Source organism: Heloderma suspectum, chromosome 4 (assembly GCF_057233095.1).
Source record: "Heloderma suspectum isolate Gila_16-S chromosome 4, 16-S_ref, whole genome shotgun sequence".
Lineage (NCBI taxonomy): Eukaryota > Metazoa > Chordata > Lepidosauria > Squamata > Helodermatidae > Heloderma > Heloderma suspectum.
This window is the reverse complement of record NC_139461.1, coordinates 49,174,946-49,199,500: the sequence shown is the minus strand read 5'-3', so window position 1 is coordinate 49,199,500 and position 24,555 is coordinate 49,174,946. Positions and strand designations below refer to the sequence as shown.

Here is a 24,555-nt window from a genome sequence, read left to right as displayed (position 1 = left end):
GTACCTACAATTGCATATCAAACATCAGAACTGAACAACATCCATTATAAGTTATCCACCTACACTTTAGACCAGCCTTCCTCCAATCTGCTGCTCTCCAGATGGACTGGACTATATGGCAAATGCTGATGAGAGATGAAGTTCAGCCCTTCTGGTGGGCACCAGATTGGGGGAAGGCTGGCTTAGAGCCTGGATAAAACAGCTAACCTAGTGACCTGAAACAGCTGGCTCTCTTCTTTCGCATTTGGTTGCTCCCATCTTGCATTTCTTGCGTTGGGTCCTAGAGGTGCTATTTACATGAACACTTATCTGTGTTCTATGATTTCAGGCAGAGTATGATGAACAAGCCACTTTCACTTCCATAGTCCAATAACAGCAGCATGAACAGGTCTTGGAGTGCAGTATGAGTCACAAAGTGGCAGTAGTGTGTGTCTGAGTAGTAAGTGCTGAAGCTCACAGCTCAGGAGCTTGGTGCACTTCAGGGGAACGGGTCCTTTACAGCTGCTGCTTGAAGTAATAATGGGCACTTCTTCCTTCTAAAGTGAATACATTTTCACAGATATCCTGCTATAAGTGGCCTCCACTGTAATCGGCCTGTCTGACCATATACCTTTCTGTCTAAAACTGATGCATCTGAAGATCAAGTAGGATCAGAAATGAACTCTGAAAGAATACTTCTATTTTTAGGTGGCTAATTCTTCAAAAGCTGTTCTGAAAGCCAGAAGAGAGACAGATCTCACTTCAGAGAGTGATGGCGAAAGCGGAAAAGAAAACAGAAAGGTGGCAAAAAGAAGCAGATTCCCTAGTAATCGAAAAGCAGCTTTATCTACCAGGAACCATTCTCAGAGAGGCAAAATCGCAGACAGGTATCTCAGTTCGGCTAGGATTACTTGCAGATTCACATACAATCCTATACCCACATACTTGGAAGTAAGCCCCATTGAACTCAGCGGGACTTGCTTCTGTGTAGACATGCATAGAATTGTGTTCTAATTTTCCATTTATGTACGTCTAATAGGTGTACAGCTGGTTGGCCACTGTGTGAATAGAATGCTGGACTAGATGGACCCTTTGTCTGATTCAGCAGGGCTCTTCTTATGTACTTGGTTGGCAGACAATCCTAGCAAGTTCGTTATGGAAATAAGTTCCACAGTTGAATGTAACTTGGTTTCCATGTTCTTTTGGTTAGGAGCAGGCTGGAAAGCCACTTGGCTTCTTAATGATGGCTCTTGACTTTTTTTATAGATAATTTCTAGTTCATTTGGAGAGTAGCTTGGGTATTGAAATTATATAAAAAAAGAAATTGGTATGTATGAGAAGTACTGAAAATAAAATTGCTACTTTTAGATAACTGCATCTTACTGTAATTAACCATCAAATTATCTGTGATGCTAGTCAAATTTCTAAAATTACAATTGTAATCTCTCATGTATTGAGGAGGCACTTCACAAATGAATGCTTTTATCTGAATTATTTATATGTTCCAGTATGTGGCTGTGTGTGTGTGTGTACTTAATTTCTGTGTCATTTTAGGGGAGAAGAGCAGACTTGCATAAAGTCAAAAAAGCAATCATCTCAAGTCAAAGAAGAAAATTCAAGTCTAGCTTCGGAAGTACAAAGCCTGGAAATAGTGGGACAATCACCCAAGAAACTGAGTGGGCAGAAAAGTCAAAAGAAAAACCTAAAAAGTTTGGTTTCTAGTACTCAAGAAGAGTCTACTTATAGGGTAGATATATTTTAATTTGTTAATTTCAAAGAAATATGGACTAACATGGTTTTCACACTTCCCATAGAAACCAGTACTAATATAAAGTTTAATTTAAAAGTTATTCTAACTTTTCTTCAGAGTAGAGATTAGAACCCGTACACTTCAAATGATAATCGGTGGCATCCTGAGTTTGCTTCTGTTAGTAGAGTTCAGCTCACAAGGTGTTCCCACCAATGTGGGGAGGCAACTTTCACCAATTTCTCCTTGACAGACCTGAAAATCTACCCTGGGGGACCCTTGGGAAGAGTCAAGTAGCGGCTGCCCAATTTTGGGGGTGGGGAGGGAAGGACAGAACCTGCAAAAATCACCTGCCTCCTTCTTGCTTGCAGAATCCTCTGCTGGATCTCAGTCCTATCTGTGAATGGAAAGAGCTCTTTCTTCACAAAAGCCTAGCTAAGATCCAAGCCATTGTGAGTGTGTTGAGCTCAGGATGACTTGCAGCTGAATCTGATCATGTAGTGAGACTTTCAGATAGCCCTAGAAGATCCACAGAAATGCACCCATAGAAATTATTTCAGAAACAGCCTCCTTGCTTGTGACAGTCTACTACAGGGGTGGAAATCTTTTGGTCCCTGAGGGCTGCATGCGGTCGCGAGTCAGGGGCTGCATACATGTATTCCCCCCCTCTCCCAATCTCAGCATGCAGGGATATTAGCAGTGAGAAACAGTGATCTTGGTACCACTGGTATCACTGGGGGAGGCTAAAGCCCTCCCCCCCATCCTGATCTGAGATTGCAGGAGTGGGGGGAGGTTAAAGCCTCCCCCCACTCCCACAGTGATCCCAATCAAAATTGCTGTCCTGGCACTGCTAATAGCTGCACTGGGATGGTGGTCTTTTTCCTGCTCTCCAGCTGATGGCTGATCAGCTGGGCTGCAGTGAAAAGGTGACAGGGTTACCTGGGGCTTTGCGGGCTGCATGGATAGTGCCCACCTGTGCTCTACTGAGAAGTACAATACCCCTTTTACGTCTGCTACCACATTTCCCTGTTTCAATTCCCTATTTGTTGTTTTCTACATACTTTAGCTCCTTGTCCAGCATTCTACTTATACATCTCCCCACCGCTCTTTTCCACTGCCTTGGACATCAAAGCAGGCTCTTCATTTGTAGCATCCACAATAAACGTTGAATACCTGGCTTGCATTACTACATGGGGATTTCTGAATTTTCAAATTAACAGGAAAAGATGAAACCCATTGTATACCTTTTTCCTCCTCTCAGTTACACATCTGTTACCAGCAGTAATATTGTGAAATGCACAAATCTAGGCATTAGATCATATAAGCCATTTAAGTAGTAACCTTGGCCTCTTTTGTGAATCAGCTCCATCACATTTCCTTTTTTAATCTTCTGAATACCTCCTGTTAGCACTTCTGGATGTTACAAAATTGCCGATCTTCATTGGTCTGCTTGTTTGAGGCTGAAGCAGACAATTTCTTGCTAAGCCCAATACTGGTTTTTAAAGATGTTTTTGTTAGACCATAGATACTCACTACAAAGGCCACATTAGGGGAAAGTTTCTTAGCCTAGACTTCCCCCTGATACCTAGCTTCCTATGTAGAAGATTTTTGCGGATGGAGGAGCACCCAGCCATGGGAGCCCCACCTGGAGAATATGATGCAATAGGTCAGGCATAGGTTTACCCCCCTCAAGAGAGCTACAGCCTAATCCTCTGGAGAATTCAAAATAGATGCCTTATTTTATAAGGCCTCTGACAGAAATTCTGGAATACATCTATCTCAGCAAATAACTCCTTACCACTTGCTTATTCTTTTCGTAACTACAAGTTGATAAACTCAAATCTTGCCAAGGCTTTTGTTTTGCTACATATTCTTTGTGTCTTCCCTTTAGACAGAAGGTGGGAAGAAACAAAACAACTGAATTGTTAGCCTTGTCAAATCTTGTTGGGATTCATTAGTCGTTAGTGAAAATTGATCCCTGTGCCTTGGCTGTTTGACACGCCAGTTTTTAGACCTTTCCTCTGATGTAGCCTGCATTGTCGGAGTAATGGCCATATAACAATATCTTTGGGGATGACAGAGGAGGTACCTATCACTCCCCCTAGACTCCCCCCCCCCCAATCTACCTTTTCTCTTACAATAGAAGCAAGCAATCCTATCAGACTGACTGACTGTATTTGTAGCTTCACCTTCAGAATGTATCTCCCTCTTGTTCAGGCACTAATTCAAGAACTGGATCAGGAGAGAGAGAAGAGGTGGAAGGCAGAGCAAACTGAAAAGAAACTCAGCGAAAATATCAAAGACCTGCAGAATCAGGCAAAAGAAGAAAAGAATATTCAAAGTATGGCTGTTTATACTACAGATAGGTAAAGAAGCAACATGTTCAAATGATTTTTTAAAAATTGATTTAAGCACTTTTTTCACTTGCATTTTACTTCTCTAAAGGTGCTTACTCTGCTACTTGAAAATATGCAACAAATCCTATTTGGTGCATGTAGACTGATCTGCAAATCAGTAACTCCCAATGCCTTTCAGACCAGACTTTCCGGAATTTCGTTGTGTACTGCTGCAGACTTTCAAACTGAGAACAGATGGTCTCCAAGGTGGATGGAGGGGCACTTCTGGAGAAAACTGATTCTAATGTAGTTAGAGTGGGTGCTAGTATTAATATCAGGGTGATACTATTAACAATATTCAGTTGACATTTCCTTCTACCAATTTGAAGTGCAATTGAAAAGCACTGGTTAAGTGGCTCTTTGAACATAAATGAGTAATGATTCTCCTCGAAGTCTACATGCCTAGTTTAGTGATACTTTGTAAAAGGACTATTCTACAACATCACATTTGAAACATCAAGAGATACCCTGATGAAGAACATATCCACACAAAACACACAAGGATCTGTTTGCTTTTAGATCGCCTTTACAGCTTGCAACCAACTTTTGGGGGGAAGTTTTGTCACTTGGATAATTGGCTTATTCCACAGCCTTTAAGGAAAATGACAGTTGAAATGCTGACTTGGCATCCAGTATAAATTGGGGGTTTTGCACATTTTGCACTTCATGGAATATGCACGGCTCTACCTTGATCTTGCTAAGAGGAAAGTGGATTTATACTTGTGAAGAAGCCATAGCTCAGTGGTAGAGTACATGTTTTGCATGTAGAAGGTCCCAGGTTTAGTCCTTGGCATCTCCAGGTATAGCTGAGAGAGAATCCTTCCTGAGACCCTGGAAGTTAGCATGAACAATACTGAGTTAGACAGATCAGTAATTTAGCTCAGGATACAGCAACAGAGATACTTGTACATGTTCTGTGCTGAGACTGCACAAAGTCAAATGCCACAGTCGTGGCAATGTCTACCTAGTATTTTGAGGCAGATGAATAAACCTGAGTTAAATATTTATAGTTATAGTTTCTGAATGTTTGAGGGCTTCCTTAGTGCCCTTTGGAAAAGAGCTTCCACCCCCTTAAAAATGTCAGCTTTCAGTTCTACTCAGTTATTAATCCATTGCTAGGGATGAGAGGGCGACAAATGCTCTAAGGAACTTGGTTTATTGTTTAATCTGTAATGGCTTAATCCAGACATCATGCCAGACGATGGTTAAGGAAGCGTAACTGTGTTTTGGTGTTGTGTTTGAATTGGTAAACCATCGTTAATGTTAGCCTTTGCTCTCTGGAGGTTGCTGCACCGTGGAGATGGGAGGATGGAAAAAGAAAGGAGACAAGCAGCATTAAAGCATAGCTTGCCTACTCGTATGTTTTGGAAACACAAACCATGTCTTAATTCACTGAGTATTCAAAGCTATAAAGAATTATTTTGACATCTCTTCATACATGGGATGCCTAAATAGTTTCACTTTTTAACTTTACATATGGCAAAGATTGTGAGTGCACAGTCTCTGTGTGTTTTTCCAGGCTAAGAGAACTGGTTTTGAGAGAGAGAAATGCAAAGACAAAACTTCAGATTGACATTCAGCAACTGAAAGAGGAAGCTGAGAGACTTCGCAAGGAGCTAGAGCGATCAAAACAAAAAGAAGAGGATCAACAAAAGGCACTGCAGACTTTAGAAGAAGCGCTGTCGAAGATGGAGATGCAAAGGGTACAGCAGCAAGCTTCAGAGGTATTATCTTTAGCTCTGATTGTAGAAAAAAAAGGTTTATTGGTGCTTCAATTATAAATCTCTGTGTAAAAGAGAATTTTGGCAGAATCACCTCATCATGCAGAGGTGATCAAAGCTATACTTGACAGGTAGAGTAGCCCTGTTCTCTTGCATCCAATCAACTTTACTGTAAGTACTATTTGTCTGGATCATATTTTTGGTATAAGGCCTGTTAGTATGTTAAGAGCCTGCACATCTGTGTGTGTTTTTGATACTGGAATGAAGAACTGAATAGTCATAAAAATGTAAGAAATGTACTGGATCATACCAAAGGCCTTACCTAGTCCAGCATTCTTTTCCTACAGTGGCCAACCAGATGGCCATGGGAAGCTCACAAGCAGGACGCAAGTGCAACAGCACCCTCCTTCCATTTTCACTAGCAACTGACACTGAGGGGCGTATTGCCAGATACAGGAGGTAATATATAGCCATTGTGACTAGCAGCCATTGATAACCTTAACTTCCATGAAGTTGTCTAACCCTCTTTTAAAGCCATTGAAGTTGGCAGCCATCACTACATCATGCGGTAGTAAGTTCTGTAGTTTAACTATGTTCTCTGTGAAGGCCTTTGCATCTCCTGCATGGGGGAGCATTAGCATAGACGGGCTGTAAATGTATAGGTAGTGGTAGCAGTTCCTCTGATCTTGGCAGCTGGAAGACGCACTGCCCCAGTCACAGCTGTATCCTTGCACAGTTCCATTTGCATTGAGGTTCCCCAGATGATCACAGGGATGTGAAATTATTTCTCTTCTATAGGTTGAACATGGGTGCTGAATGGTCCTGGCTACATGTTTGCTAACCAAACAACAAAATGCATGACATTGTAATAGTGTACACCAAAAGGAGGAGTGGAGGGAATTGTATAAAGTGTCAATATTCCTCTTTATATTGGAATCGCAGCTCACTGAAAATTTAAAATTTATTTATTTAAAATTATTTTTTATCACACTGCTGGACCAAAAAGGCTCCTGGAACAGTTTGCATGCAATCAGTAAAACAAGACAGTCCCTGCCCACAAAGGAAAAAGGGATGGGAAGGGAAGAGGAAAAAACGTACATAGTTTTTCATCAGCAGGACTAATGGTCCGGCTTCCCCACTGTCCATCTCTCCCCTCTGTACAGCCCACCCCTTCACATTTATTTCAGCACATGTACAGCAGCTTGTACTGACCCAGAATGATAAATGTGGTAGTTCTGCTATGTCAAATCATGATCTAACAAATCATGGGGCAACAGGCTGCTCCACCAAGAATTTATGCTCCTAGTGCCAACCCTTAACAGCTGTGAATGTGTTTCCTTATCTTGATTTGAAATATCACACAGACGAAACAAATTCAAGCAGCAGAACTTAAAGCTTCAGCAGCTGAGAGAGAAGTGCAGTTACTTCGAATATCTCTTCGGCAACGAAAAGAGAAGATGGAACAAGTCCATGAACTTCTTATGCTGAGAGAGCAGGAACACAGGTACATACCTTCTGACTATCCAGTAAATGCTACAGTGATTCTTGAGTATGTGAGAAGTTGTGCATTTAAAAAAATGTGCAGCTTTGAGTGGTTGCAAATGCTGAAGGTTTTTTTTTTTTTAATAACCCACCTTTTATTACTAAAAGCATTTGCAAGTTTTAAAAAGTGGGATCTCTTGGTTGGGCATAACATGGAAAGAGTAGCCTTTCTGTATGTATTTTATTTAAGAGATTTTAATGTTGCTTTTCAGAACTGAAACATTATCTCGAAGCAGCTTCCAATTAAGAGATTGTAAACAAAAATACAACAAAACTTCCAATTATTAGAACCTAGAACGTTAAAAGAATCCATAACACAGCCTGCTAAAAAGCCCCCCAGCATATTATACATCAAACATCAGCCTAACCACCAGTCTGAATTACTTGCAAAACAAGAACATTAAGGAGGGGGGTGTCAAAGGGGAGTTGAAACAAAGATGTCTTCAAGGCCCACTTGAAGGAAAAAGGGGGCAAGGGGAGACTTATCTTTAGGGAGGGAGGTCCATAAATGGGAGCGGGGCAGGAGGGCACCAGCTGTATGCCTTGTCTGATAACAGAATGTTAGGTAAAGAAAAACAGTTTGTTTTATACATTACAGAGGATAGTTCTTCATGTTGTCCCAACAAATCAATATAACCTTTTTTTGCAAGCTTGTAAATTTAATTGGCAGGTATGCATTCTTAAAGAGCTCCTTTTGGAAGAAGGCAAGGGGAAAAAAGTCCTGTTTGCAGAAATGGTTAAAGCGGTGTCCAGTCAGACTTGTGCCTGCATTCATTTGAGATCTTCAGCACTGTTTGTGCTTCAATTCTATATGTGGGCTTCTAAGAAGTATAGAAGAACTCCACTTAATGCCAAGCAATCTTCACTTAAGTTAGAGTTTAGTTTTTTACCTGTACAGCTTGTCATTCCAGAAAAGAACTTGAAACTAGAGTTACATTAAATGGCTCAGAATTCCAAGAAGCTCTGTCAAAAGAAGTGGCTAGAGAGCAACAGAATCATGAACGCCATGTTAAAGAACTTCAGGAGAAAATGCATCTGTTAAACCAGAATTACAAAGATCTAGAAGACGAGTTTCGTATTGCATTAACTATAGAAGCCAAAAGATTTACAGAGGTAAGAGATGGAGAGTGTATAGGGAGAAAACCCTTAGGAACTCTTCTGCTTATTGTACGAAAAGCCATTTTAGTCCTTTTATATGCAGAAATTTTGACTTGGGTTGTTCATAGTGGAAGCTGAGCTGACATCACTCGTTAAGAAAAAAAAGCTAACTTAAATCACGAATCTCAATTTTTTATTTAGATAGCTTCTGAATTTAAAAAGTGCATACTAATTGGTTGCTACAATCATAAATACATATTGATTTTAAAACCATATCGAGCCGCTATACAAACTCTGTACACTAAATGCACAATAGCTATGATCTCTGGGAGGGCATCTGAGGTTCCATAAGGTACTGTCAACTTCCCCCTCTGTGCACAGAGCAAAAGGACCCTGTAACAGTGGAAAGCTCCACTACTGTGGTTGCCCTGTGAGTGGCGGTCTGTAGGTGGTACAGATAGAAAGGGGGCATGCCAGGGGTAGATGAGAGGGAGCTTTGGTTCCCCTGGAACCAAAGCCTCCCTGGACATGTCCCTGAACAAGTTCCAATGGAAGGAAGAATTTAAAAAAGAAAAACTGGTGAGGAAAGATGGTGCGGGAGGTAAAAAGCCATGCCATGTGAGCCCAACAGGGCTTAGGTAGTTTCTCTGATTCCCACTCCCTCCATCCCTGGACCTCCATCCCTGGTTCTGTAAGACAGCGGTCCTATACCTGTATACAGCCCTTTATACATTAAGGCTGCAATCCTATATACATCTACCCAGGAGTAAGCCCCATTGAGTCCAGTACAGCTTCCTTTGGAGTAAACATGCATAGGATTGCACTGGTCCTAAATATTTAATATTTTTACTGTCCTAAAAAACAATATACAACACACTGATTTGATTTTGGTTGATTTAATGCTTATAATTTCAAACTAAATCAGAATTACGCACATTGTACACTTACCACAAGAAATATTTTATCGAAGAAATTATCAAAAAAACCCACCTGTTATAGGCTTCAGCTTCAATTTTTCATCTATATAAATGCTTAAAATAAGACTTTCCTTCAAACCCGTAAAGCTATTAATTTTCATCTAGCCTATTAGAATAGGTTTGCCTGTTTTTTCCCCCCAGTCTGTTTCTTACCTTTGAACAAGCGATTCTAATTGAGAAAAACTGTCTTTCCATGCCTGCGGGGTGAAGCTACTGATGTAACAAGCAGGTTAAGCAGTTGAAGGAACACTCTGGTTCCAGATGCTTAGCCAATGACTTGGTCCAGTTTAGTGGAGTGATTCATTTTTTTAAAAAAATCTGCAGCTAACTTGCACTAGTTGTGTGGTTCACCTCTAGCTCTGAAATTTATTATGGCGCAAGATGGAGTTCTCCACAATGTTTTCTTTACAAAGAAAAGCACTATTTTTATAAGAAGGCTGTAAATTCAGTTTTAAGAATTATATGATTGTGTTAAGCTTCTCTTTTTAAAAATAACCTAGTTTAAAATTAAACTTAACTTAATGCAACTAAAATTAAACATATCTATTTTTAGAACCAGTTTTTTATCCACCCTGGGTGTATTTTTTGCTAACTGTTGAGATGAATGCTCAGCATCCATGTTCTTAAAATGCTAATCCCTGTCTATTCTCAAATTCATCCCAAGTATTTAGATCCATTCTTTGAGAAAAAAATTTATCTGGTCCGATTCAGAGAGAGTAATTTTTTGTTTACATGTCACAGTAAGACAAATATTTTAGCACTGGACAATTTTGCTCTTGAAGCCCAAGTTATAGAGAATTTTTTTTGACTTTGCACAATGATTAAACATTTAATACCTGTATTATCTGTTTTATGCATTTATATTTTTTTGTATGCTTGTTGTAACCATTGGTTGAAACAATAAAAGCTTTATACTTCTACTAAAATGCTAATATTGAATGTTTAATGTCATACTTTTCAAATTAACCTCCTGTCTTTCGTTAGAAAGCTACACTGCAGTTCTTACAGAAAAAATAACTCATGGTGGGAACCTCATCTAATCTCTAAAAAATATTCTTTCTGAAATAGGTTAAAGAAGGCTTTGATGAAGTTGCTGCTGAGTTGGCAGAACATAAGCGTGTTCTTGTCCAGTCTCAGCAAAAAGAAAAGCAATCAGCTACTCTAATCCAAGAGCTGACATCCATGGTGAAAGAACAAAAAGCTAAGATCACTGAAGTAGTCAAATCAAAGCAAGAAACAACATACAACTTGAGAGTATGCATTTTTAGGCTTATCTTATCTGTTTTCTGTATGCTGAACTCTGTCTTCATACAGAAAGACTTATGCTAGAGTTTTAACAGTACAAAAACGTTTCATGGAATTGCAGCTTCCATTGTCATGGCTTGCTTCATAAACTCATTGACCACTTCCTTTGTATCAGTCTCTATAGAATGTAGCCAAGTACAATGAAAGTATTCCTTCACAAATGCCTTTACTTTGGGTGACCACTAGATAAGCTGGGCAGCTAACAGTCCGGCCTGAAATTTAGTTTTGATATAAAACAGCAGAGTCCTAGAAAAGCTTATGTTGCAATACAACGGTTAGCCTTTCGGGCCTGATTTCGGCCCTCTCTCTGGCCTGGTTCAGATGTAACAGGAAACCATGGTAGATGATGGATGAATGGTGTGTGTACTTGTGTGTGAAAGGGTGGGATGGGCTGGTGGTGATTTTGTTGATAGGGGTATTTCCTACTCTTAGGTGGGCAGCAAAGTGTCTTGGCTTTGTCTATGTGGAAGGGGAAGCTTCCAATCTACTCCATTGTGGTTGCAAAAGAGTAGATGGGAGGGAGAGCTCACAAGCCCACAGCTTTCTGTGGCTCATTCACATAATGAAAAACCATGGGGCTCCTGCTGCATTTGAGCCAGGTCTCCTATGTTTTAGTGCAACACTATGCTTCTGGAATTTAGTTTAGAGCCAGTGTGGTGTAGTGGCTAGAGTGTTGAACTTTGAATCGGGAGATCCGGGTTCTAGTCCTCACTCAGCCATGGAAGCTCACTGGGTGACTTCGGGCCAGTCACAGCCTCTCAGCCCAACCTACCTCACAGGGTTGTTGTTGTGAAGATAAAATGGAGAGGAGGAGTGTTGTGTACGCTGCCTTGGGTTCCTTAACGAGGAAATAAGGCGGGATATAAATGTAATAAAATAAATGTAATGTAATAATATATGTAATAAATAAATAAAATAGTTTTATACCAGATGACAGCAACCAAAGATTTGGCTGATTACTATAAGTCAATATGTGAATTCCAGTCTTCTCTGTCTCTGAAACTTCTGGGCATATTCACCTCTCCTGCCTGTTCTCTTTTCCTGTTTGCTTTCCTGTTAGATTCCTCGTTTTACTACAACCTTTCTCCTTCATTCTTCTGGACTACTCCTGATCTTTCTTTACCTCCCCACCCTGCTGTGCTTGGCGTTTTGCATTATTGGGTTCCTGCCTCATTTTTTTCTCTAGACCGTTCTGACTGCTCTGCTGTTAAGATAAGAGGAGCTCTGCCAATAGGTCCAAGAGCCTATCTTGCCCCTTTGTTATGTTAGGGTAGCTCGGCCAGTCACTAATAGAGATTCCACTGCCAACAACAAACAGTCATGTAGCGTACTACAATATATGTGTGGAATATCTTTCCCAGTGCCAAGGCTCATTTTAAGTTATTTGTTCTTTTTGTAAAGAGTCGAATCCAAACACTTGAAAATATGGTGGAGGAAGATAAGCAGAAGACTATTGAACTTGCACTTCTTAAACAAGAAAAATCGAAACTTATTTCACAGATAACAGCCCAGGAGTCTATAATTGATGGATTAAAAGCAGAAAGGAAGCTATGGGGACAGGAGCTGGCACAACAGGGTAAGTTCCCAAGGTCTTCTATTCTTGTTCTGGTAGGACGGAGATAAAGAACATACAAGGATAAATTTGAGCTTTAAGTCGATGCAAAGCATCAAATGTTGATACAATATGCCATAGTGGCAGCAAGCCCCATATTTGCACAGCTTGCATCTATTTCAGGAGCAGCTCCCAGTGGATTGCAGCATTGTTTGGCAGTACTTGACACAGAAGCATGCATCCCCAATTCAGCATGTCCATATTAAGAGCAGGAGAGTTCACACACATAGCTGTTTCTTTTTAATTTCTGATAGGTGAAACTCATGAGTTTCTAGAAATTTCCAAATGCACTATTTACTAATAAAAGATAGTTTGGTTGATCAGACTTGGTTATGCTTTTCTTATTTTTATGTTAAATAGGTTAACATTTTTCAGGTAATTACTATTGTGTCCTATATAGAGATATATTTAAGAAAGTGTCTGTCTCTTCAGCTAGCTGTAGAGTGAGTGAGCTTCTGTTCGGAGAAGGGCTGGGTTGAGCTGATCCCAAGCAATGGGAAAGGTCTAATTGTCTGTCCCCACGTTGCATAAGTGAGTCTTGCACTTCCAAGAATGTTTGGGAGATGGAGAAAAGAGTGCTGGGTTTGTTTTCTTATTGTCTCTCTTAGCTTGTCAGATTTGCTTCAATATCTGAAGCACTGAAAGCACCACCTTTATTTTGTCTTCTCTTCTTTGCCCTCCCCACCATCCCAGGAGCTTCTCTTGCTCAAGATCGAGGAAAACTGGAAGCCAGAATAGAAGTTCTAACTAGTGAGATAGAAGCTCTGAAAAAACAAAATGAACGTAACAACGACACACTGAAGATTAAGTCTAAAATATTGGAGGATCAAACCGAAACGATTAGAAAGTTAAAAGAAGTAAGGGTGCTTTCTTTCCTTTCTTTAAAAAAAAAAAACCTTTATGTATAGCAGATACTGCCTAAAAATTATTGTAATAATGCATGGAAAACTAAGGGTATGGCATAATTTTTGTTCATGGGCCTACTTCACAATGCTGTCTCTGTGTTAGGAGTACAGTGGCTGTGCCTCCCCCCCCCCTTCTGGCAAGGTTCCTCTGCCTTAAACAGCTGCTTAAGTCTAAAGCAGGCATACAGTTGCTGGAATGTTTCCTACTGGTGCATCTTTATGCTCAAAGAAGTTGCATGGGCTTATTTTTTGCCTGTCATGTAGCCAGAAAAATATCCATGTTAATCAGGAAGACAATTGCACAAGCTTGATGGGGATGGTATTTGTGTTCATAGAAGTGTGTTGTTGATGAGAATTTACTCTAAATACGATGCGTGGTTTTCAAAAGTGTTCTGTCAGATTGGTCTCTTTAGCATTTCCTATACTTGACACTTCTTGAAAAAAGAAATGTTAAGCAAGTTTTTCACTCTGTGCTGTGTCTCTTTCTTGTGTGATGTGGCTTAAGATAGCTGGCCCTTGGGTTTGAACAAAGCAAGTAAGGGGAGACATAATAGGGGTGCACAAAATTATGCATGGTGTAGAGAAAGTGGGTAGGCAAACATTTTTCTCCCTCATAATAGTAGAACTCAGGGTCATCCCATGAAGCTGATTGGTGGGAGATTCAGGATAGATAAAGGGAAGTACTTCTTCACACAGCACATAGCTAAACCATGGAATTTGTTACCACAAGTTGTAATAATGGGCACCATCAGTGGCTACTAGTCCTGATTGCTATATGCTACCTCAAATGTCAGAGGCAGTATGCTTATGTATACCAGTTACTGGAGAACTTGGGCAGGAGGGTCCTGCTTGTGGGTTTCCTGTGAACAGCTGGCTGGGCACTGTGTGAGCAGAATACTGGACTAGATGGACCCTTGGTCTGATCCAGCATGGCTCTTATTATGCTCTTGTGTTCCATTTCCCCTTCATGGATCACTGCCTTGTTGTGGCGAAGGGGCTTGCGTAACTCAGTGAAACCATAAACTATGCCGTGCAGGGCCACCCAAGACAAACAGGTCATGGTGGAGAGTCTGACAAAATGTGGTCCACTGGAGAAGGAAATGGCAACCCACTCCAGTATTCTTGCCAAGAAAACCCCATGGAACGTATCACAAGGCTAAAAGATATGACACCAGAAGATGAACCCCTCAGGTCGGAAGGTGTCCAATATACTACTGGGGAAGAGCAGAGGGAATTTCCAAGTAGCGCCACAAAGAGTGAAGCGGCTGGACCAAAGCCGAAAGGACACGCAGCTGTGGATGTGTCTGGTGGTGAAAAGAAAATCCGATGCTGTAAAGAACAATATTGTTTAGAAACCTGGAATGTAAGATCAATGAATCAAGGTAAACTGGAGGCGGTCAAACATGAGACGGCAAGATTGAACATCGACATCTTGGGAATCAGCGAACTAAAATGGACAAGCATGGGCGAATTTAATTCAGGTGACCATTATATCTACTACTGTGGGCGAGAATCCCTTTGAAGAAATGGAGTAGCACTCATAGTCAACAAAAGGGTGGGAAAAGCAGTCCTGGGGTACAATTTAAAAATGATAGAATGATCTCAGTATGAATCCAAGGCAAACCATTCAACATCACAGTAATTCAAGTCTATGCCCCAACCACTGAGGCCAAAGAAGCTGAGGTTGATCGGTTCTATGAAGACCTACAACACCTTCTAGAACTAACACCCAAAAAAGATGTCCTCTTCATCATAGGGGATTGAAATGCTAAAGTAGGAAGTCAAGAAATCACCGGGATAACAGGCAAGCATGGCCTTGGTGTACAAAATGAAGCAGGACAAAGGCTAATAGAGTTTTGCCAAGAGAACACGCTGATCATAACAAACACTCTTTTCCAACAGCACAAGAGGCGACTCTACACATGGACATCACCAGATGGTCAATATCAAAATCAGATTGATTCTGTCCTTTGCAGCCAAAGATGGAGAAGCTCTATACAGTCAGTAAAAACAAGACCTGGAGCTGACTGTGGCTCAGATCATGAGCTTCTTCTTGCAAAATTTCGGCTTAAATTGAAGAATGTAGGGAAAACCACTAAACCATTCAGTTATGACCTCAGTCATATCCATTATGAATATACACTGGAGGTGACGAATAGATTTAAGGGATTAGACCTGATAGACAGAGTGCCTGAGGAACTATGGACGGAGGTCCGTAACACTGTTCAGGAGGCAGCAATTCAATCCATCCCCAAGAAAAAGAAATGCAAGAAAGCAAAGTGGCTGTCTGATGAGACTTTACAAGTAGCTGAGGAAAGAAGGGAAGCGAAATGCAAGGGAGAAAAGAGAAGATATACCCAACTGAATGCAGATTTCCAGAGAATGGCAAGGAGAGACAAGAAGGCCTTCTTAAATGAACAATGCAAAGAAATCGAGGAAAACAATAGAATGGGAAAGACTAGAGATCTCTTCAAGAAAATTGGAGATCTCAAGGGAACGTTTTGTGCAAAGACGGGCATGATAAAGGACAAAGAAGGCAGGGACCTAACAGAAGCAGATGAGATTAAGAAGAGGTGGAAAGAATACACAGAAGAACTATACCGGAAAGATCTGAATGTCCCTGATAGCCATGATAGTGCGGTCACTGAACTTGAGCCGGACATCCTCGAGAGTGAAGTCAAGTGGGCCTTAGGAAGCATTAGTAACAACAAAGCTAGCGGAGATGACAGTATTCCAGCTGAGCTATTTAAGATCCTACAAGATGATGCTGTTAAAGTGCTGCACTCAATATGCCAACAAATTTGGAACACTCAACAGTGGCCACAAGACTGGAAAAGGTCAGTTTACATTCCAATTCCAAAGAAGGGCAATGCCAAAGAGTGTTCAAACTACCGTACAGTTGCGCTCATTTCACACGCCAGCAAGGTTATGCTCAAAATCCTACAAGCTAGGCTTCAGCAGTATGTGAACCGAGAGCTACTGGAAGTACAAGCTGGGTTTCGAAGAGGCAGAGGAACTAGAGATCAAATCGCCAACATTCACTGGATCATGGAGAAAGCAAGAGAATTCCAGAAAAACGTCTATTTCTGCTTCATTGACTATGCTAAAGCCTTTGATTGTGGATCACAACAAACTCTGGCAAATTCTTAAAGAGATGGGAGTACCAGACCACCTTACCTGTCTCCTGAGAACCCTGTACGAGGGTCAAGAAGCAACAGTAAGAACCAGACATGGAACAACCGATTGGTTCAAATTGGGAAAGGAGTACGACAAGGCTGTATGTTGTCGCCTTGCTTATTTAATTTATATGCAGAGTACATCATGAGAAATGCTGAGTTGGATGAATCACAGGTCGGAATTAAGATTGCTGGGAGAATTATCAACAACCTCAGATACGCAGATGATACCACCCTAATGGCAGAAAGCGAAAAGGATCTAAAGAGCCTCTTGTTGAGGGTGAAAGAGGAGAGTGCAAAAGCTGGTTTGAAACTCAACATTAAAAAAACTAAAATCATGGCATCTGGCCCCATCACTTCCTGGCATATAGAAGGGGAAGAAATGGAAGCAGTGCCAGATTTTATTTTCTTGGGCTCCAAGATCATCACAGACGGTGACTGTAGCCATGAAATTAAGATGCTTGCTCCTTGGGAGGAAAGCTATGGCAAACCTAGACAGCATAGTAAGAAGCAGAGACATCACCTTGCCGACAAAGGTCTGTCTAATCAAAGCTATGGTTTTCCCAGTAGCAACGTATGGCTGTGAGAGCTGGAGTATAAGGAAGGTTGAGTGCCGAAGAATCGATGCTTTCGAACTGTGGTGTTGGAGAAGACTCTTACGAGTCCCCTGGACTGCAAGGAGGTCAAATCAGTCCATCCTAAAGGAAATCAACCCTGAGTGCTCATTGGAAGGACAGATCCTGAAGCTGAAGCTCAAATATTTTGGCCACCTAATGCAAAGAGAAAAGTCACTGGCAAAGATCCTGATGCTGGGAAAGATTTAAGGCAAAAGGAGAAGGGGACGGCAGAGGATGAGATGGCTAGATAGCATCACCGATGCAATGAATATGGACTTGAGTACACTCCGGGAGAGAGTGGACGACAGGAAGGCCTGGAATGCTATGGTCCATGGGGTCACGAAGGATCGGACACGACTGAACGACAACAATGTTTCATTTATCTGAGTTACAAACTGTAATGATCACAATTTGATTTCTGAGCCTTTAGGATCAAGCTGCTATCAGACATTCAAATTTGGCACATGGCCTTGAAATTAAATGCCCTCATCGTGCGGCTTTTGCCTTAACCACTTACCAACAGAAATATTCCTGTACCACTCTGATATTGGGGTCAAATATACTCCATGAAAGCCATACACCATTTGCAAGTAAAAAAAATCATGCCTATATTGAGACCTTCCCTTTTCCAGTAAAACAATATAGCTACACAGAAGTCATTAGGGTCAATAATACCCTACAATGTAAAGTACAAAACCTTACACAAAAGGTGTGTGTTGGCTCTAATTGACCTCACAGCTTTATAAACATTAAAAAATGTGCCATTAACATAATACATAACTATAATGGTTGTACAAGTATAACAGTGCAGTAATCATGAGTTGTGAATTACTGAGAACATCTCACAGATCTGAGCAGCCTATGCATAATCACATTTCTCAACTGCATGTAGGACAGACAAATGGTTACATGACGTACGTTGTTGCTGTGATTTTTCTGTCTGTGAATTTTCTGTCACTGCACCAGTTGTAGAGATGATGCCATCCCCTTGGTGTCAACACTGTCAAGCCCTACCAGTTCTGTGGTTGCCTTTCTTGAACTGTCAGCTAGCTGCCTATGTGTCTAGACTCAACCCAGAGTTTGATCAACCTGAGACTTAGGCAACATCTACCATATTTGAAAGAACCACCATTGGCCAGCATTTGATCATGCATTTGGAAATGTATGTGGAGTTATCTGGTTGCAGTTGTGCACACCACCTTTAGTTTGTTATAATAAAGAATGATCTCACCCTTGGAATTATGGTCTGAGATTGCTGTACTGCTATTGAAAAGACGGGCGGGAATCACAATCCTTCCTTTGGTACATAATATACAAGTGACAAATACTGAAAACCAAAAGTGCTGCTTTTGTCATATCTGGATTTGTGGGGCAAGGAACTCCAGGGCAATTTCTGTTTTTTGTCATTTTTCTATGTGCCAGCCGGAGCCAGGGGTTTTTTTTAGCTAATTCCCTTCACACTGGTGAAGAAGCTGTTAGTTGTTGTATTCCATCCAGAACCTTGTGAACATGTTGTATGTTCTGAACCATTGCCTGGCCTATTTTTTGAGCTGCTAGGGTGCCTTCCTTTTTCCTTCCCCACATACACATATGTTTTGAAATTGTAACACAACCAGAATTTCATACCATACTTTGCAGGTTTTGGTGGCGTATCCTGCCTTTTTGAACGTCTTTTGAATGGCGCAAACTATTCTATAACTGTAATGTTCTTATATGACATGAAGCATATCTCACAGGTCATGTATGGGGCAAACTTGTTTCTTCCATTGATAGGTCGGCATAGAAGCCGATCATCAAATCTGAGGACTTGATTCCTTCTTTTGAAGGAGGCCAGTGACACTGTTCCCTGGAAGTGTTGAGGCAACCCCAACACCTTTTTTGAAGATTTTTCTATGACAGAGAAAAATGGTTCTTCTTCACTGAATAGTTGCCGCTATTTCTGGCCACCTGCTGAGGTAGGGTTGCAGGTTACCTGCAAATATTTGTAGGTGCAATTGGGTTGGAGTGGCCCCAGAATTGGATCAGTGCACTTTGTGCAAAATGATATCTATAAGGCCAATTTTGCTGTGTTGCAAGGAAGATAACTGGAAAAATGTTTTAAAAACCAGTTTGTAAAGTAATTTTGTAAACCTGTGGGATCTTGAGTGCCATTTTATTTGATGGAATGTTGAGCATAAATCAAATAAATATTATTGACCCCTGATACTGTGTTTGGGGATAAGAAAAATGAATTTTTTGTCTGCTATGGAAATAGATAAAATTATCTTGTCACCCTCTATGCTCCTTTTGGGCAAGAAATGAAAATAACAGGTTCTGGACTGAGCAAATGTAGATATGACAAGTAACGAATAACTTTAAACAGTGTTTTGTCAGATCACTTTGACCCCAAGCACTTTCTGTGCATGCTTTTTCAGTTTTCTTAGACATTCCAATACGGGTTGGATTGTCCAAGTATCAAGTACTTAAGTACCTGAATTACCTAAAGTATTAAGAACTTCTAGCTGCATTCCAGTGCAAATATAGTGATGAAGAAAATTTATTTTCAAGGCCTTACAGGAACGAGATGAGCAAACAAGAAAGCGTCGTGAAGAAAGTACTGAAATCCAGAAGAGACTTCAGGTACAACTAGAAGAAAAAGATGCACAGTTGGATGACCTAATAGAAAAGTTAGAAAGGCAAAATGAGAGAAAAGAGGAGCTAAAACAACAGTTGCAGGAAAAAGATGCAGAGCTTGAAGATATCAAGAAATCTTATAGGTGCTTAAAGCTCATAATGTCTTCTATACATGTTACATGTTGAAATGTTATGGATCATATTTGGGCATGATGGGAAAAGGTAGTATGGTTAAGCTGTAACTCTACTTTCCCCACTTCTAATGCTTGAGCACCATTTGGTGGAAAAGCAGAATATACATTTTATAAAGTATAATGTTTTTTTCCCCTTGCTAAAGTGTGAGCAGTCTCTGAAGCCACCCTGAACATGTCCATTATATTTCAGTGCAATGAATAAAAAGTGGTCAGATAAAGGAGGATTGTTGAGCAAGCTGGAAGCACAAGTTAAACAAATGAAAGAAAATTTTGATAGCAAGGAGAAGCAGCTGATTGAGGAGAGAGATAAAAGTCTTCAAGCTCAGAAGTAAGTAAATGTACTAGCTGTGTTTGCAGATAACAATAAGACAGGATTCCTGGCTTATTAAACCACAATTTAAACAAGCGGTGTACTTGTAGCCCGGGGATGGGAAATGTGTGGCCCTCCAGATGTTGTTGGACTGCTACTAGCCATTAGTTCTAGACAACATAGCCAATGGTGAGGGATGATAGGAGTTGCAGTCCCACAGCATCTGAAGGACCACACATTCCCCATCCCTGTCAGTGCCCATTTCCTCCTCCCGTTACATGAGCCAGTCAACAAACCAGGCAGGGATAGCTTAGTCCAAACCTGGGATTATGGTATATTGTGCCTCAGCAAGCCAGGATTCATAAACCAGCTTTAAATTGGGGTTTGTTGTTGACTTACAAATCCTGGCTTGTAAAGGAATGCTAAGCTCTCTCTCCCTGGTTTGTTTACCTGCTTGTTGAAAGGGAGGAACAAATGGGCTGCATGCACAAGCATGCAGGTCGTTGACATGGTGATTTAATAAGCCAAGATTCCTGGCTTATTTTTGTGTGAATGTGGCCACTGTCTTTGCCTTTCTGATTGTGTTGATGTGTTTCCTTCAGGATGGTTATAATGTGGGGCATATTGTATCCCATATAAGATCTCACTGAACAGGTGCACAACTTTTTTGCCTTCAAGGTCCGCATCGGGTGCCTGCAGGTGTGGTGGGGGCCACACATGTGCATGCATGCACACATCACATTTACATACAGCGTATTCACTCACACTGTGCTTGTCTTCTATGCATTCTAAAAAAAAATTTCAACCTTCAGTTTAAAATGGGGCTGGGGGCAGGGGACTTGTGCTGCATTCCCTTGGCAGTAATCTGTTAGGGGCTGGGGTCTCCCTATGTGCCTCCACTCAGATCCACTCACCGCACCCCCACTCACTTGTCTCTCCCACAGTCACTTTCCCCCACTGGCTCACTCATACACATACCTACTCACTTACTGTTTTAGCCCTTCCCCTTGCTGCCACTGAAAAAAAGAAAACCACACGCTGTAGGAACAGGCTCTATGGTTCCTGCCATAGTAGCCTCAGTCCTAGAGCATTTCCAGAGTATCCTAGGAAGCAGGCACGTACTTTTGAGCACTGCTTCCTAGGCTGCTCTAGGAATGAGGCTTCTGTGGCAGGAACCATAGAGCTCATTCCTCTTTATTTTGGCAGCCGCAGATGTTGGGGGTCTGAGAAGTTGCCTGTGGGTATAGTATTTGCACCCCTGGAATAGGGTGTGTGTGAGGGGAATTGGAGAAAGGAAATGCATTTACTGAATGGTGGCTGCAGCTTCAGGGAGTTTCCTTGCTGCAGTGTAATGGGTGTATATTGGACTGGCATTAGTTTATTTTCTATTTTTATAGATAATTAAGTGGAAATTTCAAAAGGGGCCTAATAAAATTAGGAAGCAATTCTTTAGGACAATATCTTTATGGACTCTAGGAATTGTTATTTGGCGTAAATCTGTGTCAGAATTTATATAAAGAGAGGCCCCTTGTGGGAACCCAGTACATTTCTGCACTTGGTTTTATCTAAATAGGATTGGGAGTTTATGGTATAGAGATCATATTATGTTAAATAACACAACTCAAGGAGGAGTTTAGGTGGTATTCATCTTTTTTTCCTCTAGAAAACTGTTAAACATTTTCTTTCCTCCTAATTTCCTATGAGAAATGTGCATAAATATACTGTTCCTTCTAATGTGATACTCTATAACAAAATCTTCCCTTGCTGAGACTGCATTAGAGAAAATGTAGTAATAAGAATTGCTAAGAAAATGCAAGTACTGTATGATGTGTGGACTAGTTACTGGAATGCACTTACTGAAGTATATTCTTGACTGTAGGCAAGAAGTGTGCATGTGTGATGGGTTCCATCCAGCGTTGTGCAGTGGGACTTCCCCTGCACCCTCCCTAGATCGGCTCCAGGGAGTCCCCCATCCCTCAAGCAGATTTGGGGGGCACTCAGAGGGCTGCAGGGGGCCTGTTCTGCTAAATATGTCCATTCAGCAGAACAGACACAGTTGGATTTCTCCTGATATGCTTATCCCAATAATACTGATGTAACGCTACCATGTTATCAAGAGATTTAAGGGTTCATCTTGTGTTTAGGGCTATGATGGAAAAGGTGCATTCTATGGATGATGCTTTCCGAAGACAACTTGAATCAGCGCTAGCAGCACATCAAGCAGAATTGCTGCAGCTAGCAAACGAAAAGCAAAAACAAATTGTGGCAGCAAATGAAAAGGTGATGGATAATGCTGTGCAGTTCCACTTGTTTACATGTTAAGCAAATAAGTCTGCTAGGATATTGGTCTGCTGGGAACTTGGAGATTTAAGCATTGCTCATTAATTACTGCGGCTGCCTCAGAAGAATGATCTGTGAGTGCTGAATGCGGACGCCTGCCTTCTGATGTGTTGTGCTTGAGAGGGTGTACACAAAGCCAGTGCTTTTGACAATTCCACCCACTACGATTCATTTCCAAACTGGATTCAAAGGGATGCGTTTAACTTGTAAAGCCTCTATGGGCTGGCTTCTGCCTACATTAGTTAGTGCTGACATGATGTTAATGTTGGTTAGGGATGTCTTGCTAATTGTTACTCTTTTGCATCAAGCAAGATCTTGGAAAGCACATACTCGAGGTTCTCAGTAATGGTCTCGAGGTTGTGGAATAGATTCGCAAGAGAGGCCTGCCAGAGGCCATTTTAACAGGTAATTTCTGATTAGAAAAGCTGCTGGAGGCTTGAGTAAATGAATTCATTCAAGAACTAATCTAGTACTTCTTTTAATTGCCTTCAGTGGGAGTTTATTGAAAACTGTATTTAAAGTATTGCTTGGGGTGCAATCCGGGGATAGGCGGTTGCCCCCCAACTTGGAGGAGACCACCTATCCAATGCAGGGCAGGAGAAGCATGGAGGGGATCGTTCCGTCCACACTTCTCTTTCCCTGCATTTGTGGCTAGACAGCCAATTTTGGCTGTCTAGCCATCAGAAGGCAGAGCAGGGGAGGAGGCTGCCGGATGTGTCGTACCAGCATTTCTGCCTTCTCTGCCCTGGAATGCCCTGTTTTGGCCGCTCCTCTTCCGAGCGGGGAGCATGGGGCCGTTCCACGCTGCCTGTAAGGCAGCGCAGAAGGAGGGGAAGGTCGGTTCTCCAGGAACTGACCTCAGAGCGCAGGCTCCGAGGTCGGTACCCAGAAAACCACATATCTTATGGCCATCTAGCCGCTGACTAGCGGCCATAGGATTGCTCCCTTATTCTATTATTGTTAGCAACTTTTTTTTTTTAAGCTCAATGTAAGAAACCTTTTGAAATATAGTAATGGATTTTGCCTAGTGACAGATGTTACCTTTTCTGTATAGTCTCTAGACAGTGTTGGAGAAAACTACCAGACTTCAGTGCCTTCACAGCTTAAAGCCTCAGCTGATTTCAAAACTTGCTGAACTTTTTCCGTAACATTTTCAGAAGAAATGTTGCAAATCCACACCACAGGAAAAGGATGGCAAGATACTAGTACTGAATCTTTCATTGCACAAATGGACTGGAAATCCAAAGGGTGTTATTTGTAACAGATGTATTGCTATTTTTTTATTTCAGGTTTACCAGGTTGAAGAAGAAATGCGTCAACTACTGCAGGAAACTGCAAGCCATAAAAAGGCAATGGAAGAGAAAATAAAACGACTTACAGTTGCTTTGAGTGACATTCAGCAAGAGCTCTGAAATACAGAAAATCTGACAAACTTTCAGGGCCTCTTACTAATACAGCAAAATAGTTAACAGTGTACTTGATGGCTGCAACTGTAAAACAAATCCCCTGGGGAAACGCTACATATGGGCATGGCCTATATTTGCACTTTATGTACAATATTTTCAAAATAAATAGTTATGTTTATTATACTGTCTGCTGTTAGTGACTCTTACTGAGATATTAAAGATAAAATGTACTACAGAAAAGTGAAGAGCTATGATATATTAAACCTGGAAGCTATGTAAGACCTTAGGGGATGATTCAAAAGATTGAACTTCTTGACACTTGTATAGGCTTAAGAAAGTGGTGATCTTGCCTTGTGCAGAACTAGGCTCTTAACAACACTAAGGGTGCAATCCTATGCTTGTTTAGAGAGAAAAGGCCTACATTTCCCAGCCAGCCATGCTAGGAGTTGTAGGAACCTTTTCTACCTAAAGATGCATAGGATTGCATCCTAAGTTGCACATCTACAGTAGTTAAGATGTGTAATAAGTAGTTCAATTTTAGTGACTTTCCCCCTCACTTTTCTTCAGTGTAACTGTCAGATCATAGCTACATTACATGTTCACCATTTTAGAAAGAT

At 41.2% G+C, this 24,555-nt stretch overlaps 1 protein-coding gene across 8 annotated transcripts in view; it reads left to right on the top strand.

Moving 5' to 3' along the window:
* The window catches only part of LRRCC1 (leucine rich repeat and coiled-coil centrosomal protein 1), a 32,429-nt gene extending 8,310 nt beyond the window's left edge, over positions 1–24,119 (top strand). For 2 of the 8 annotated variants that reach the window (XR_014790079.1, XR_014790081.1), the window contains exons 7-19: positions 688–866; positions 1,534–1,726; positions 3,944–4,092; positions 5,642–5,846; positions 7,208–7,347; positions 8,297–8,498; positions 10,529–10,714; positions 12,167–12,341; positions 13,071–13,234; positions 19,623–19,694; positions 20,073–20,210; positions 22,337–22,472; positions 23,822–24,119. Coding sequence is in view for 5 of the 8 variants with exons in the window: in XM_084849215.1 (XP_084705341.1) it covers positions 688–866; positions 1,534–1,726; positions 3,944–4,092; positions 5,642–5,846; positions 7,208–7,347; positions 8,297–8,498; positions 10,529–10,714; positions 12,167–12,341; positions 13,071–13,234; positions 19,623–19,831; positions 20,073–20,210; positions 22,337–22,472; positions 23,822–23,944 (2,199 nt within the window). In the remaining 3 variants the exon portion in view is untranslated. Of the gene's footprint in view, positions 1–687; positions 867–1,533; positions 1,727–3,943; positions 4,093–5,641; positions 5,847–7,207; positions 7,348–8,296; positions 8,499–10,528; positions 10,715–12,166; positions 12,342–13,070; positions 13,235–19,622; positions 19,832–20,072; positions 20,211–22,336; positions 22,473–22,844; positions 22,938–23,821 lie in introns of all 8 variants that reach the window. The other 6 variants (XM_084849218.1, XM_084849219.1, XM_084849215.1 and 3 more) reach the window with 4 other exon arrangements.
* Positions 24,120–24,555: the final 436 nt, after the last annotated feature.